Consider the following 16,378-nt stretch of genomic DNA (forward strand, 5'->3'; position numbering starts at 1 on the left):
CATCAAGTGCTGGTGCGATGCAGTCAACTAGGGTCCAGGTGACATCCAAACAAGGCATGAACAGCTGCTGAGTCACACGACACATCTTTCATAACAGAACATACTGTACACCTCATGTCTTGACAGTGAAATCAAACTGGCAAGAACTAGAAAAAGGGTGCAGTTCACACACCCTGCCAGGTTTCCACACCTGAGCTCCCCCCAGGAATCCTGCTGACATGTGCAGAGAGGGGGTCCATGGCCACGACAGACATGCTGCAAACACGGAGCACCAGAGATTAGGGGTAGGACAGGGATCAAAACCACAATGCTGCTGCTGCAGTACTGCAGAACACATGTGCTGAATCAGCTAGAAAGAGAATCTGTTAATCTGGCTGGCAGTACTGCAGCATATCACCTGTTTCACCTGCTGACCTGCTGGACTGTATTGTATAATAAACTGCAAACACCTGCCAAGGGATGTTGAGCCATTACGTGAAGCCACTATGGGCAGCCAGGAGGGTACTGATTCACAGGGAGGTCAGTTCTCCAGACCAGCCCACACCTTTCAACCAAGCACCTACTGTACAGTACTGTCACCCCTCTGTCAAAGTCTGTCAGATGTTCTGTCTTGCCTATCGCGACTGAACCCAAGTTTTAACAGGGAGGTGCAGCTTTTATACAATTACAGAATGTCAGGGACACCACTTGAATAAATAACGAAATGAGTCGACTGAAGGACAGTCATTTTAAACAAAAGGTTGCTGCTACACATTGCAGGCGTTTGAGAGTGGTTTGCGGTCCAAACCCTGCAAAGGCTCCAGCTGCCACCTGTCCTGCAAGCAGGGAAATCTGTGGATTAAAGAGGAAAGGCTCCAGACAGACCGAGAGCAGAATCCCAGTTCATATCCAGAGCTTGGTGTGAAAACCTTGGATCAGCAGTAATACTTTTACTGAATTTGCTGTCTTTATGCCAAGACATATTCGGGAATGCATAATGCAAACCTTACGATTACATACACATTTAATAACATATATAGAATTTCAATGGCCTACAAAGTGTGACGAGAGCATTTGCACTTCCCATGCGAATGAACCTTAATTTCCTAAATCCGTGACCAGATTAGCCAACGAGAGAAAAGGGATTTAACCAGGTTTCCAATGAAGGGGTTAATGTGGACAATATATACACTGCTTTGATATACTCTGTCCGTCTCGGGACAGGCATACATTACACTATGGAGAAATGTATCTTCACCTGCTGCTCGCACAGTTTGTGCAGCAAGACAGCAGGGCCTTTTTTTAAAATGAGCAGGTAAACTGAACTCGTTACCCCAGTAGCATAAATATGTTATAAAACGAAATGGCCTCAGATACACCCAGGCTGTAGGCAGGTAGTCGAGACATTAGGACATAAAAGGTCCTCTGGCGACTGTTGGGTAATGATCTGTTATAAACGGTTTCCCAATGCCTGGGTGGGGAGGGGACCACTCCCTCAAGTCAAGGAAAATAAATGGATTTTGACACACAGAACGAAGTTCATGCCGACACACAGGCACACTAAGAACTGACCTCAGCCCCATCTCTGAAAGTGAACTTACTGCATTTCCACCCACTGATTGCTGGCTTTTACTGGGTCAGTGAGGAAGCACCCGACATGCACAAACGCATGCTTAGAAAACACAAACACACACACAATGTAAGCGAGCTGTGGGGAAGACAACCACAGCAGCAATGCATTTCCATCCCTCTTCTTTCAATGACACTGTAATGTGCTGCCCCTATATGCTGTAATTGGGAGCTTTCATTACGATACTGTGCTACAGTGTTTGTGTGCCTCCTTATAACTGATTCCACTGTAAAGGGCAAATGGAACACTGTGCTGTATTTTACAGACAAAGGCATGGTTTTCTGCTGCAAACACTAATATTGATGCTGAATAACCAGAAATGGTCATAATGTACAACAACATAGTTATGTCTTTAAACAGTTTCAAAAAAGGGGATGGAAATAAGACTCCCATTGCACAGCAGTTTGATCCATTCCTGGTTTTACTTTGAGTTTAGTAAGACACACATGAGCTTGTTACCTATACACTGTGGCTGATCAAGCTCGTAGTATAACCTGGAATGTGTGTAACTGCTATGCAATGGGAGTCGTAATGGAACAGCACTCCAGAACTGAAGATCCCCACCCCCGATATAAAACACAGTGGTCAGATATGTGAGAAGCAATAATGATTAGGAACGTAGGTCATTATGGAGATCTGGTTTAACCACCACAGAGTAAAAGGAACCAGAACGGTTTACAATTTCCAAGACCTCTCCTGAAGCTCTTAAAAGGGTTCCCAAGCTCTTAAAAGGGTTCAGCATTCCTGTTGTGAATAGGAGTTTTGTTTCCACTCCAGAAATACTTAATCCCAATGCATCATTAAAAAGGCATTATACTGTATCAAGGCAAATCTAAAGTCGCTTACCTCAACTCTGTCCAAAACAAGTGTGGTGTAACTTAAGAAACAAAAACTACAGATCCCCAGATTGGAATGTGCCATTAATCATCGGTTTGTTTAGACAGTCTGTGAGACCCGGGCTGGAATTTGAAATAGGCACAATGTTGAATAATCTACAGCATTCTGTGGGAGTAGTTTTTGGGGGAAGGTTTTTTCAGGGTTTTTTTTTTTTTTTTTTTTTAAGAAACAGTTTACTGCACTTTTACTGAAAGAGGGCACTGCTACATTTCAGTCACACCAGGCTGACACATACGTATGGTTTTCTGCTTAACTGCTCACATGGCAAGATTTGCCCCCAAAATCTGCACAAGTAAATGAGCCTGCATGCTTTCCACTCGTCAGCCCACAGAGCTTCATCAAAACTGCTTGAATGCCTCTGTTATTGGCCACTCCCCCAGCAGTAACTTCAGTTTTTACTGGCTCTGTCTCACACAGTATCACTTCAAAATAAAGGCACTTTGTAAAAGCCCTTAAACTTGGGAGTATAGGCCAAGGTAAACGTTTAGTCCATATACATTTGGGAGGAGAGGCCTAGATATAAGGCCCATTCCGCATTAACCCATTAAGTACCAAGTTAATTTTTCTTTGAAACAAATCAGCACACAAACTGTTCTTGTGTAATTTGATAAATTACACTGACTTAACTTTACCGTTTACAAAATTAACAAAGTTATCATAAAATTATAGTTAACGAGAAAATCAAAACATGTAGATGCCACTTAAAAAAAAAGCTCAATAATTACAAAGTAGCCTGTCCTCAAATGAGGGCAATGGCACTGAAAGGGTTAAATGGTCAGCTCATTTCTTTAAACACCCCCTCTCTTCAAGAGAGTGGATAAGAGAACTCCAAACCTTAACATTATCATGAGTAAAAGCTTTTAAATCAGCCAGTCTTTACTTGCTCTATACAGTATTAGTGTACTGCAGTAGGGTTATTCAACTACTTCTCTATTGACGAATAAGGATGTGTGACTAACCAATGAAGTGCCACACAGTATGTCTGTGGCTGCGCTTAGTTATTCTCACTTTTAGTCCTCGGCACTGTTTGTTCACCAGAACACAACAACCAGTTGCCATGTGTCAACAGAACGGAACCTCGCACTCAATTTATGATTCACTCTGAGATGTCACGCAAGTGTGATGAGATGAAAAAACACTTAAGCAAAAAACATGCTGAATTTGTGAGAAGCAATTCTAAGCTTGGAAAAAAAAACAGTTACTGTTACAATTCCAAAAGCAATATACCCCTTACCACACTCAGAATACAAAACTGCCAGTGCATACTCAGCCTTCGCTTTAAATGCAACTGCACCTCCCTCTAACTGTAGCTCCACCTCCAGAACCAAATAACCACAAAATACTGATACCTTTCCTCGCATCTGTGGCTTTGAGCATCCCCTGGTAATACCCCTCTTCCGAGGCAACTCTCTCTCCGCCCAGACTATCCGTGGAACGACTTTTAGAACGATCATATCCAGACATTTCTTTTTCTTCTGCTAATTGTTTTTCTTTTTTATACAGCAGCCAAAACTTTTTTTTTTTTTTGGTATCTACACTAGTTAGCTTTGCAGACCAGAAACTGCGAGCTGCTGCTATTCCTTCTTGTTAATCTTAATATCTTCCAGCTACTGAAAACATGGGACAGTGAATGCCCTTGTGTGGGTGTGTATGGCTCTCTAGGCTTCAATTCACTCTTAACCTATAATTTCTCCCTCTCTCTCTCTCGCTCGCTCTTTCTTCTAAGCTCTGCCCTTTTTTCTTCTCTGTTAAATGTTCTGCAAGCAACACTGTGGGCCTGCCTTAACAGCCTTCTTTGCTGCAATGGAACACATCCTTGTTCTCTATGGCTCCTCCCTCGATTTGTCACATAGGTGTGGACTTAGGGGAGGAGGCTGAGTGTCTGAGTGAGTGAGTGAGTGAGTGAGCGAGCAAGGTGTGGTAGCAGTAAACATTTCACTGAGTGACCACAGGGATTTCTAAATGTTATATTACGAAAGAAATTACCTAAAGGTACAGCGTCCACATAGGGGATTGACTAGACTGCTTTTTTAGTCTGATTGAAAAAAGAAAAAAAACTGCCGATTAATTTAAATTCTTACTACTAGTCATTAACACTTCATAAAACTTTTACTAAAAGCTCATTCCTGTGGTTTATTCTTCACTGTGGTCACTGGAACTGATTCAGTCAGACTGAATCAAACAGGCAATGCCAGGCTCAGTTTTCTCAGCCCAGTCACTGACTTGCTGTGTGATCTCGGCAGCCCAAATGATTAATGTCAACAATTTTTTTTTTTTAAACCAACGGTTTATCCGCAAGATCTTCCCCTGTTCCGTTACACCAACACTACAGAATTTTCACAAGCTGCTTTTCAAGAAAAATTTACGACAGGCTACGTCTTGCAGCCTTCATGGTGTGGGACGAAAACAAGCTTCAATAACACCACTCCTTTGTTTAACGCCCCCCACCCAAGTAACCTACAAATGTAAAAGGTAAAGCATGGATGCCTGGCCCTCTTAATGCATTGTTTACAGTAAAACATCTAACGAACAAGACTTTGTGTCATCCCCCACCCGTAGAAATATTTTGGCAGTCAGACTTGTGCTGGAGGGCACTAGAAAAAACAAACCATGTGCTTTATTCAGGACAATAACATTTGAAAAACGCGTTTGACCACATGGCCACACCCTGACCAAAACCAGGACTATCTGCTTTAATGATTTTGTATTCCGCCCTCGCAGATCAATACCACCTGCCTCTGTAGTCTTCTAATACACACCTACAAATCAGAGTGATGTTACAATAATACACTCAAATAGAAGATGTGCCAAGAGACCGGAGACTCCGACAGGGATGGAATACAGCCTACAGACAATGTCAAGCACATCGGCAAAAGATACACAAACTATATTACCCATGGTGCATGCTACTTGGACATAATAAGAACATTCTGAAGTCATCTCAATACAGAACAGCTGTCAACCAGTGCTCTATCATCATTTGAATTCTTGTATATTTTTTTCCCAGTAACTTCACCTTTGAGCAACGTCCAAAGTAATCATTATTTGGAGAACATATATGAGAGGGAGGGACAGAATAAAAATCAAGATTAAGCCTGGAGGCCTTCTAGTCATAGTAGTCTGGCAATGTGTAGGCGTGATGGCAGGTTCTACAGACTTTAACTGTTACTAACTAATGTTATTTTAGGTAATGATTAGTGCTAATTGGGGTCTATGAAACCAGCTGAGAGAATGACAGAACAGCGGATGAAAAGACTTTTGCAGTCTATCAAAACATTTTAAATCTTTTGGCTCTTTTATACCACACTGCTAAAGACCAAGGTATTTGAGAGTGCCCTTATTGAGCATTACAGTGGCATGATGCACCTCCGCGGTAGAGGGAGGATGCTGCTTCAAGAATGGGAACGGGCTCCTTAGTCTCTGCAGAGGAACAGCTACCAACAAGAACAAAGAGAGAACGCCAAAAACACAACATACTTTTTAACAAGTGTGTTTACACTGGGCAGTGGAGATAGGTTTTAATATTAGGTCCAATAACATAAACTGTATTGAACTCTAAACCAGTGATACAGAAAAAAAATGAACAAGGAAATACTTTTATAGCTTTTGTAAATCTTTTCGTTTCTTCTCAATGTCACCAGCTGAATACGTGTGTGCCTTTATAGACATCACTGCTCTGACTCAAGACATTTCTAACCCCTGTCCTTGGAGGCCATCTTTACCTGAGGTGTGCTCTGCTGTGAACAGTGTAAAAACATTGCAACATTAATTTCCCCCTGCAGCCATGCTTCAGAGTAGCACGATTGTTTCCGTAGAACAAAATCTACTGGATAATGTAGCTAAGTAATGACATGGCTTTTCAAACCCCTAGCCCCAAGTGTTTCTGATAATAACAAACCCCACTCCAGCTAACACACATCAAACCCAGTGCTCCAGAATTTCACATGCTGCCAAGGTCAGACCCGCAGACTGGCAGGCAGGTGTGCTGTGCTGCTGGTCTCTCCCAGTCTGTCATCAACTGCCTTTCAATTTCACACCAAGGGCAACGTTTTTACGAAAGAGTTGAATATCTCAACCAACGCACATACCTTTCTGTCCATGTCTATCAACACCACCGTCCCCCTCCCTCACTGCTCCGCCCCTCCACTACCTTTTTCATATTGTGTTGTCTAGCATTAAGACAAAGACCTACAGATTTAAAAATGGCCATTTTGCCACATGCTTTCACAACTAACAGATAGCACAGTTTTTTTTTTTAAACACATTACAGCAGGGTTTCGTTCATATATTTTCCTTGGTATAAAAGTTCAGACTGGGAATATGTATTTGCAAGGTGACTTCACTTTCTGGTAGTTCCTCCCCCTCACAGAAAACCTTTGGATTAGCATATAATCTGACTGCATGATTTGTCTTTTAGATTCTGTCGTTTGCAAAGAGGCTCACAACAGGATATACAATGCAGTTTCAGGATCCCTCTGCAAACTGCTCGAGTCTCTAGCAACAAAGGACAGCAAAAAGCAGTGGAACAAACATCACTGTGGTTCATTTGGGTTACAAATCACACTAATCTAACAAATACTGGGTTCGTTGATGTATGCCATTGAAAGTCCTGATAACTACTGTACTCAGCAGACACTAATCTAACAGTACAACTACTTCATGTCAACTAAGCAGCCTCTTTGCTTTATTAAGACGATTCACTGTCCTATATTTAAATGCAATAGTTCTCATCCAAAATGTCTGGAAAGGTCACAGGTAGACTCAGGATTCTTTGAAACAAAATACAATGTACTTTCCATGGCTTTGATTGATGGACACTACTAGGTAGTATACAGAATACTACATAATGAACAGCTACATGAAGTAAGTATCACACCATTTAAAATGATCTCCAGACAAATCTCTGATCGGTTCACATGAATCTGCCTTTAGGTCACAGACCCAGACAAATATGAAACAGATGTGGTATTCTTTTCCCCTAGTTCTCTGCGATTGTGTAGATTGTGCAGGCACATTCTCCCACTACCAAATGGATTAGTCAGAAGGAGGATGTCAAACTGTAAAGTCCCCTTTCCGTACATTCAGATCTGCTGAAGGAATTCCGGAAGCTGGTGTTTCCCATAGAATTCTTCATTTCCACTCCCACTAGCATAGCTTTTAATTCCCAGGTTGCTTTTTCTTCCCCTCGTACAATTGTGGGATTTCATTTTCCAGTGGAACTTCCCTTTTATAGCTCACCACAGACTTCTAGTTAAAGAAGGCAGCTACTAAGAAATTAACCCTGTTATGCCAGTTTTCTGTATTGAATTTAACAATTCCAATTTGCACTACAGTGTTCCAACCGAAAATGTTACGTTAGCGCAAGGTGATGACACACATGTTTTTGATGTAAAACCTCTGTGTTCTGCTAAATAATTGCAGTTTCAGAAACAATACAATTTTACTCAGTTCAAATGTGATCTTTATCAGGATAAGATTCTGCAAGATTCTCCCCATCACGGGAATAGAGCACACCAGATAGACTCAACCATGCTGGGATTAAACTACTGCAACTCTGACCAGAAGACCTGGGATTCTGAACACCCTACAGCAACTGGAGATGGAAATCGGACTTTATTATGGAGCCCCAAGCCTGCCCATTTCACACACCCTGCATGTTCCCTAATCCTAATCCCTTTTACAGTATACTGGCGGCCAACGCATTAGTAAAATTATCATTTCGTCATTTAGGAGAAGCTTTTGTCATAAGTGACTGCTGCTGCAGAGTCTCTTAAAATAGGGCCTCGATTGTTTTACGTCTCATCCGATGGACGGAGCACAAGGAGGTTAAATGACTTGCTCAGGGTCACACACAGTGAATCAGTAGCTGGGATTGAACCTGGAACCTCCTGGTAACAAGCCCCTTTCTTTAACCACTGTATTCAAATTTAAATTGGCAGCTTAAATAGTCATATCCCTCCCTTTTAATATAGTTTAATGAATCTGCCTATTATGTGATGAAGGCTGATACTGTAGTTTACATTCAAGGTGCATAAGGAAAGGGCTTGTAACCAGGAGGTCCCTGGTTCAAATCCCACCTCAGCCACAGACCCATTGTGTGACTCTGAGCAAGTCACTTAACCTCCTTGTCTTTCGGGTGAGACGTAATTGAAAGCGACTCTACAGCTGATGCATAGTTCACACACCCTAGTCTCTATAAGTCGCCTTGGATAAAGGCGTCTGCTAAATAAACAAATAATAATAAAGTAATAGTTTGTTGTTGAGGGAATTTTTCTTCTCTCTGCTGTTTATATGAAGAAATATACACTGACAGAAGATCTGTACATTCTGTAGTGCTCTATGGTCTATTAGGCATGCAGGTCTCATGGTCTCTACATACTGTAGTGCTCTATGGTCTATTAGGTATGCAGGTCTCATGGTCTCTACATACTGTAGTGCTCTATGGTCTATTAGGTATGCAGGTCTCATGGTCTCTACATACTGTAGTGCTCTATGGTCTATTAGGTATGCAGGTTTCATGGTCTCTACATACTGTAGTGCTCTATGGTCTATTAGGTATGCAGGTCTCATGGTCTCTACATACTGTGGTGCTCTATGGTCTATTAGGCATGCAGGTCTCATGGTCTCTACATACTGTAGTGCTCTATGGTCTATTAGGTATGCAGGTCTCATGGTCTCTACATACTGTAGTGCTCTATGGTCTATTAGGTATGCAGGTCTCATGGTCTCTACATACTGTAGTGCTCTATGGTCTATTAGGCATGCAGGTCTCATGGTCTCTACATACTGTAGTGCTCTATGGTCTATTAGGTATGCAGGTCTCATGGTCTGTACATACTGTAGTGCTCTATGGTCTATTAGGCATGCAGGTCTCATGGTCTCTACATACTGTAGTGCTCTATGGTCTATTAGGTATGCAGGTCTCATGGTCTCTACATACTGTAGTGCATTACCTGTATGGTGTTATTCTAGTCCACTGCTTAAAGCACTACAAAGCAGGACTATGCATGTTGGATTTGTGTGCTTTACATAACTGTTCCAAGAACTACACACATGGTTTAATTACAAAGGAAAACACACTTTATACAAGCCTGTTCTGGAAATTATCTCCCATAATTGTGTGAAATGCCACATTAGTACATAACAGTATGTTTGTGAACATTCACACACACGTAAAACTGATAATTATATTATTCAGAAGCGAGTTGAAACTCATCCCAGTCTTGTAAGGTTACGCAATAAAGTTAAAATCTTAAACATGGGAACTGACAGCAGGTTACCTCAGTTAACCCTAAAGCACACAGTACCTGACAGTAACTACTTTTGTGAATGCAGGGGGTGGGGGGGATTAACACCTCTAGGCAACAATGCCTCGAATCAAGGTGACGTGGTTATCTTTGTGGCAATCAACTGTGACTACTTTTTGTAAATGGACCTCACTTGAAATCAAAAGGGCAACAGATAATCCATAATAACCAGAACAATGGGAAACCTATGGGGTGGGGTACGTGCAAAACCACTCCTACTCACACAGTGGTAACAAAGGGAATAATGAACAGTTAACGGTGTGAAAGTCTACTCAATGAGACCAGCTCCATTCTTACTCTACCTGACTGAGTTACCTACATGCCTTACTTTGTAACTTTCTCGCATACCTAGAATCCTTACATAAAGTATTTTACTTCCCTCCCCTTTTTCAATAACAACTGTAGCCCGCAACCTTTTAGCTTAATTATAATGTTGGTGCAGTAGCACTTTTTAAAGCTGAAAAGACATTTGAACTGAGCAATATCAGGGGAATTGATGGAGTGGCCAGTACAAGTACAGTACGAGTAGAAATGAATTTATTTTCAAAAAACAACAGCAGAGTTCAACAGACGGCAGCAAGGGCAAAGTTTTGAGGGGTGGGAGTAAAAAAAATAAATAAATTAACTTTCAGATTTTTAAAACTATCAATAAAAGCAAGAAACGACTGCATTGCGATAAGTTTTATTGGTTGTTTTAGAACGGTCATGCCATGCTTCTACTTTCACAAAATAAATTCAGGGAAACGTTACACTAAATCAAACATATATTTCAAAGACACCAGTGTACCTTATTATTCCTATTGTTATTATCTATTTACTTGGCCTTTTATCCAAGGCGTTACCTGATGTTATAAAAGCATTATTTGAAACATAAACCAATATATTCTGCTGTCATCTATTTCCTCTCAGATTTGTTTAACATGCAAACGTAGGGTGCCTATTCAAATACTGCTCATACTAAATCCAGCTTTCAGTCTAGTGAATGGATATCTATATCCAGTTGTCTTATTTCAGACAAGTATGAGTGAAATCAGTAGCTGACATAATTCCTAATCCACACCAACTATGATTGTGTACCACAGGTGACCTACCTGTAATATTTACAACACCAAATGGATTGCTTTGGGCAACAAAAACAGCTAGTTTGACTTTCATCATTATTCAACCAGTGACCCACATTTTAAACTAGGTTACATTACAGAACCATCATTAAGCAGTTTAAAAAGATTCACAGAAACAAGTGCTTTATGAGGGCCTTTTATATTGTAAAGGCAAGAGTAAAAGTAAGAAGACTTATCAAAGACAGAGTGATAGAGATGACAGAGTTTACATACTGTATATTCAGATAAGTCCAAAATACTTTTCTTTGACCGGTATGCTCAATTCGGACCTAGATCAGAATTTGCCCTTGTGGCGCTATGTAAGTGAATCCATGATAATATTTTCATAGCCCCGGCTGTTACTTATTCACATTCCTGTCATGGGTGTGCCCACCTGATGCAGTCAGCGGGGCAGAGTCGACACTGTTCTATTCCCCAGCCGCACCGCTCATTACCGTGCCTGGCTCTATCCTGCTGTCACTTATCAGAGCTGTAAGCGAGAGCGTGTGCTGGCTGCCCAGCCCTGGGGAAAGGAATGCTTGCAAAAAAATAATGATTTAGCACACACACCCACAAGCAGTGATGTATTACAGAGATATGAATCATTTTAACCAGAATGCAGGGCTTGATAACACACAGAAGACTTTACACTGAGCATTCAGGCCACCCCCTCCCTGCCCCCGAATGCAGAGTTTAGATAAAATCACACAGGCACAAAGCAGGAATTCACTTTATAGATCGCTTTATAGATCTCCGAGATCCACCAGTTCTAGTACTGCATTAGTTTTGTTCACATAAAAGTCTGCATTTACTGTTTTACCAATTTTTTTTTCAAACTAGTTTTCAAAAACAGTTACCGGTTTGTTGTTTAACATCTTGTCAAGAACACATAAATAAATGTACCTTTTAATATTGTGGTTTATTTATATATTGCAAAATGCGACGTGTTGAACAGCAACAGGAAACAGGATCTTAAGTGACGCTAACCAGGTTTAATTATATATATATATATATATATATATATATATATATATATATATATATATATATATATATATATATTTATTTACATTAGACACACATGTATTCCATGCATGTAAAGGCTACAAATTCTGTATCAATGATTACAATAAAATGATACTTTACAGGGGAGCAAACAGCTCAAGAGGCTGTTAAAGACAGCAATGAGATGTGCTGCCTCCCACCCGTGCTGCTGCAGTTCACACTTCTCTTTGGAGGCAGAGTGGTGTAGCTACAAAAACACCTGCAAGAACAGGGAGACACAGACATGCTCCTAATCCCTGATCCTGTGCCTTGTGTACTTAAAACAAACCGCAGACAATCCCCTGCTGTTGACAGATCTTGTTACTTCAAATTCAGCACTCCCTCTGCTGGCAATTTGAATGCACTGCATTTAAAATTACATCACAGATGCTGGTTTATACTACTGTGGCTACTTTCTTTACTTTCCATACTTACTATTCTTTCTTGGTTGTTCTTTTTATGTAACTTTAACCAAGAATATATATTCCATTGCTCAAACATATGGTAAAATACTGTAACTTGGTTTCCATGGCAACGCCTAAATAAATCAAAGCTATTAAAGGAGCCGTTATCTTTAGAGTTGTGGTTGGAATTAGAAGCAACATAAACAGAATAAACTGACTCAACAGGAAGAATAAACAACAGTCCTTTTAACACTTGCTTTATCAAATAAAAAATAAAAAAATGAACACCCAAGCCTCCATCATTGTCTACAAGCTCAATTCCTCACCACTTTGCTTTAGCACTCTCTCTCTCACACACACACACACACACACTGGAATGTCAGTATGATTTACACAGAGTACAGCAGATAAATAATCTTGTAAAAAAAATAATAACGTGTAATATAGGAGGCTGTGTGGTCCAGTGGTTAAAGAAAAGGGCTTGTAACCAGGAGGTCCCCGGTTCAAATCCCACCTCAGCCACTGACTCATTGTGTGACCCTGAGCAAGTCACTTAACCTCCTTGTGCTCTGTCTTTCAGGTGAGACGTAATTGTAAGTGACTCTGCAGCTGATGCATAGTTCACAGACCCAGTCTCTGTAAGTCGCCTTGGATAAAGGCATCTGCTAAATAAACAAATAATAATAATATACCTCACCCACACACCTTTCCACCAGATTTTTAATTGCAACATTTAAGGTAATGCATGTTGCACTTAAAAGGATGCAGTTGAATGGGGAACCAGGTGAAAAAAAGTGGCGTAAGAACAGTAAACTAAGAAGATTATGAATTAATAATAAAAAAAATAATAATTACTATATCTCATATGTGCTAGGATCCAGACTTGCCACTGGGTGGGGAGGTAGGATCACTTTCCCTCTGGGTCACACTACTTCAGAATATGCCCCCAGATCATTCTGTCTGAATTAGTGCTGATTAATACCACAGTAACCTCTGGTAGATAAGGTGCCAAGAAGCCCTGCTTGGAAGGAAACTCATTCAGTTCCATTGGCCGTCTGGTTCCTGGCTTCCAATCATCAAAACATTTACCTCTAAAACTTTCATCTTAGTGCTGAACTGCCACTAAATAACTGGGTGGAAGCTGTAAATTATTCCAGCATATCTCTCTCTCTCTCTCTCTCTCTCTCTCTCTCTCTCTCTCTCTATATATATATATATATGAACGTGAATACTGTATTGTGTTCACAGTGAAACAAATGTAGAAAATTAATACTTTTAAATATGACATATTCTTCTTTTAGGTGTCTTATTAGGTAGACAGTGATCCTTCACACAGTGGAAAATAGTGTTTGTATTATTACTTTTTAGAAGTAATTCCTGAGATCTCAAATACAATTTAAAAGCCAACACACGAGTCTCACACAAGCAGAGACTGTGCTCCTGTAATTGAGAAGCTCTTTGGAGCAGCTGTGCAGGACCTGAAAGAGAACATAGCTTGTTTTGACCACAGTTCTACTTGAAGAATCTGTCTCAATGAGTTTTTATTTTGACTTGTCTTACTCTGTTCTGAGGGGAATTTAAATATGTGGTAATTAAAGTGTGTGTTTGAAACCCTGGAAATGTCAAATGTGTGTGTTTGTTTGTTTTTTAATGTATAAGTCTATACATATCTGGTGAAAGAAGAGAAGCTGGCAACTCTAATGTGGTCCTGGGTTTCCATTTAGAATTTCATTCGACTTTATGAACCCAAATTAGTTCATTTTATAGGGTGATGTAAAACATTTGGCCATGGCTGTAGTATGCCCGTACAGTTTGCATTATAGATTGCATGTTTTAAAAAATAATGCACTTTATCACTGCAAATGCGTCTACTGTATATTAAAATTGCTAACATATGCCAGAACTATATTAAAATATAAACCAATAACCATGTTTCTTACTTTAATGTTATGTTCTTTAAAACAACAATAATAATAATAATAATAATAATAATAATAATAATAATAATAATAATAAGAAGAAGAAGAAGAAGAAGAAGAAGATTCTGTCGAGCGCTTTCGATTAAGAATGCCACTTCGGTCAGCAAGCAGAATGATCTCCGTTTGACGCACCCATAGAGTTAAGAGATTATCCAAACACGCCTCCTTTTCGGTGGAAACGCCCCGTTTGGAGAGGACGGCAGCTGTACTTACCTGCACAGCACAGCTTGTTGTACAGGTAGCAGCTCGTCTCGTGTACGGACATCTCGTGCAGGTAGTTTGCTCTCTCGTAAATCATTTGACGTGTTACGGTGCGCTGCCACGGCGTTGTCGCTTCTGTAAGATGTTGGGCACCCTCCATTTCTGTAAGTGGCCGCTGACTTTTGTAACTTGACTGGCCAACCGTAACTTTATAGTACAGAAGTGAATACTATAACCCGCCTAGTTTTTTTTTTCTCTCTCTCTCTCTCTCTCTCTCTCGTTTTGCATTACGGGAAGAAAACACATGCATGCAGCTGTATCCAATTACAATAGTTCTTTCCTTTCAAAGCCCTGCCCATTCCTTGAAGAATAAACCGACTCTAAAACAAACAACAACAGAGCGTTGCGCTGATACCCACCTCCGCCTGACTTGTTTTTATTCATAGCTGGTAAATGTAATGACTGAAGCTACGCTATACTTACACCGTGGTTTTTTCCTTCTTACACATAAACATTTAAAAATTGAGACATAAAATGCATAGATCTTGGTACACAATACATTTTTAAAAACAAAATAAGCCTTAACAAAACAAGAACTTAAATATAAAATATAACCAATTCACCATAAACAAAGAAGCTGAAAATACTGAATTATACGAAATATTACACTATGCAATAACGGCTGCAGAGAGGGTGTTTTGTTTAAAGATATAAAAAAGGGGTTATGTTTTAAGCTGTTCAGACTGAACCGATACAAATACTTTAGTTTTAAATTATTATTTTTCACACACCCCCAAAACAGCTATATTTTACAAATGCCATCATATTCATTGTTTTGAAGGTTTACATATGTATATTAAATCAGGAGACTAAAATAAACATTTCATAATAGTAAACACGATGTCATTTATTCCATGAACAATCGTCTTTTACTTTCCCTACCTTCAACAGAGAACTAGCAGTCGATATCAGGGGAGGGTTTAAAATGCTTCTGAATTCATGTGTTTAAGAAAGTCAAATAATTAAATAAATATATTTCAGAGTTTGAATGTTTTCTTATTCTCTTCAAACAGTCCTTGTTGTCACGTTCTACTCCTTATACATTTTTGTAAGCCTTTGATGTTTTCATTGACTGCAATCAAGTAAAACTTCCTAAAGGCAGAACATCTAATTAATATGCATTTGGGTCAAGACAAGGGTAGCCGTGTCAGAGGGTGAGGTTAGAGGCAGAGGCTGCCCCACAGCTCCCAGCAGAGTAGAGACAAGGGTAGCCGTGTCAGAGGGTGAGGTTAGAGGCAGAGGCTGCCCCACAGCTCCCAGCAGAGTAGAGACAAGGGTAGCCGTGTCAGAGGGTGAGGTTAGAGGCAGAGGCTGCCCCACAGCTCCCAGCAGAGTAAAGAGAAGGGTAGCCGTGTCAGAGGGTGAGGTTAGAGGCAGAGGCTGCCCCACAGCTCCCAGCAGAGTAGAGACAAGGGTAGCCGTGTCAGAGGGTGAGGTTAGAGGCAGAGGCTGCCCCACAGCTCCCAGCAGAGTAGAGAGAAGGGTAGCCGTGTCAGAGAGTGAGGTTAGAGGCAGAGGCTGCCCCACAGCTCCCAGCAGAGTAAAGAGAAGGGTAGCCATGTCAGAGAGTGAGGTTAGAGACAGAGGCTGCCCCACAGCTCCCAGCAGTGTAGAGAGAAGGGTAGTCGTGTCAGAGAGTGAGGTTAGAGACAGAGGCTGCCCCACAGCTCCCAGCAGTGTAGAGAGAAGGGTAGTCGTGTCAGAGAGTGAGGTTAGAGACAGAGGCTGCCCCACAGCTCCCAGCAGAGTAGAGACAAGGGTAGCTGTGTCAGAGGGT

General features: G+C 40.7%; 1 protein-coding gene across 20 annotated transcripts in view; it reads right to left on the reverse strand.

The window, feature by feature from the left end:
• The window catches only part of plecb (plectin b), a 242,075-nt gene that overhangs the window by 58,804 nt on the left and 166,893 nt on the right, over window positions 1-16,378 (reverse strand). For 4 of the 20 annotated variants that reach the window (XM_059021372.1, XM_059021371.1, XM_059021369.1 and 1 more), the window contains exon 1: window positions 3,856-4,319. The exons of 15 other annotated variants lie outside the window; for them this stretch is intronic. In XM_059021372.1, coding sequence (XP_058877355.1) covers window positions 3,856-3,970 — 115 coding nt within the window. In that variant the 5' untranslated portion in view covers window positions 3,971-4,319. Of the gene's footprint in view, window positions 1-3,855; window positions 4,320-14,553; window positions 14,770-16,378 lie in introns of those variants that run through there. One more of the 20 variants, XM_059021365.1, reaches the window with a different exon arrangement.

The sequence above is a fragment of the Acipenser ruthenus genome, chromosome 4 (genome assembly GCF_902713425.1).
Source record: "Acipenser ruthenus chromosome 4, fAciRut3.2 maternal haplotype, whole genome shotgun sequence".
NCBI classification, from domain to species: Eukaryota; Metazoa; Chordata; class Actinopteri; order Acipenseriformes; family Acipenseridae; genus Acipenser; species Acipenser ruthenus.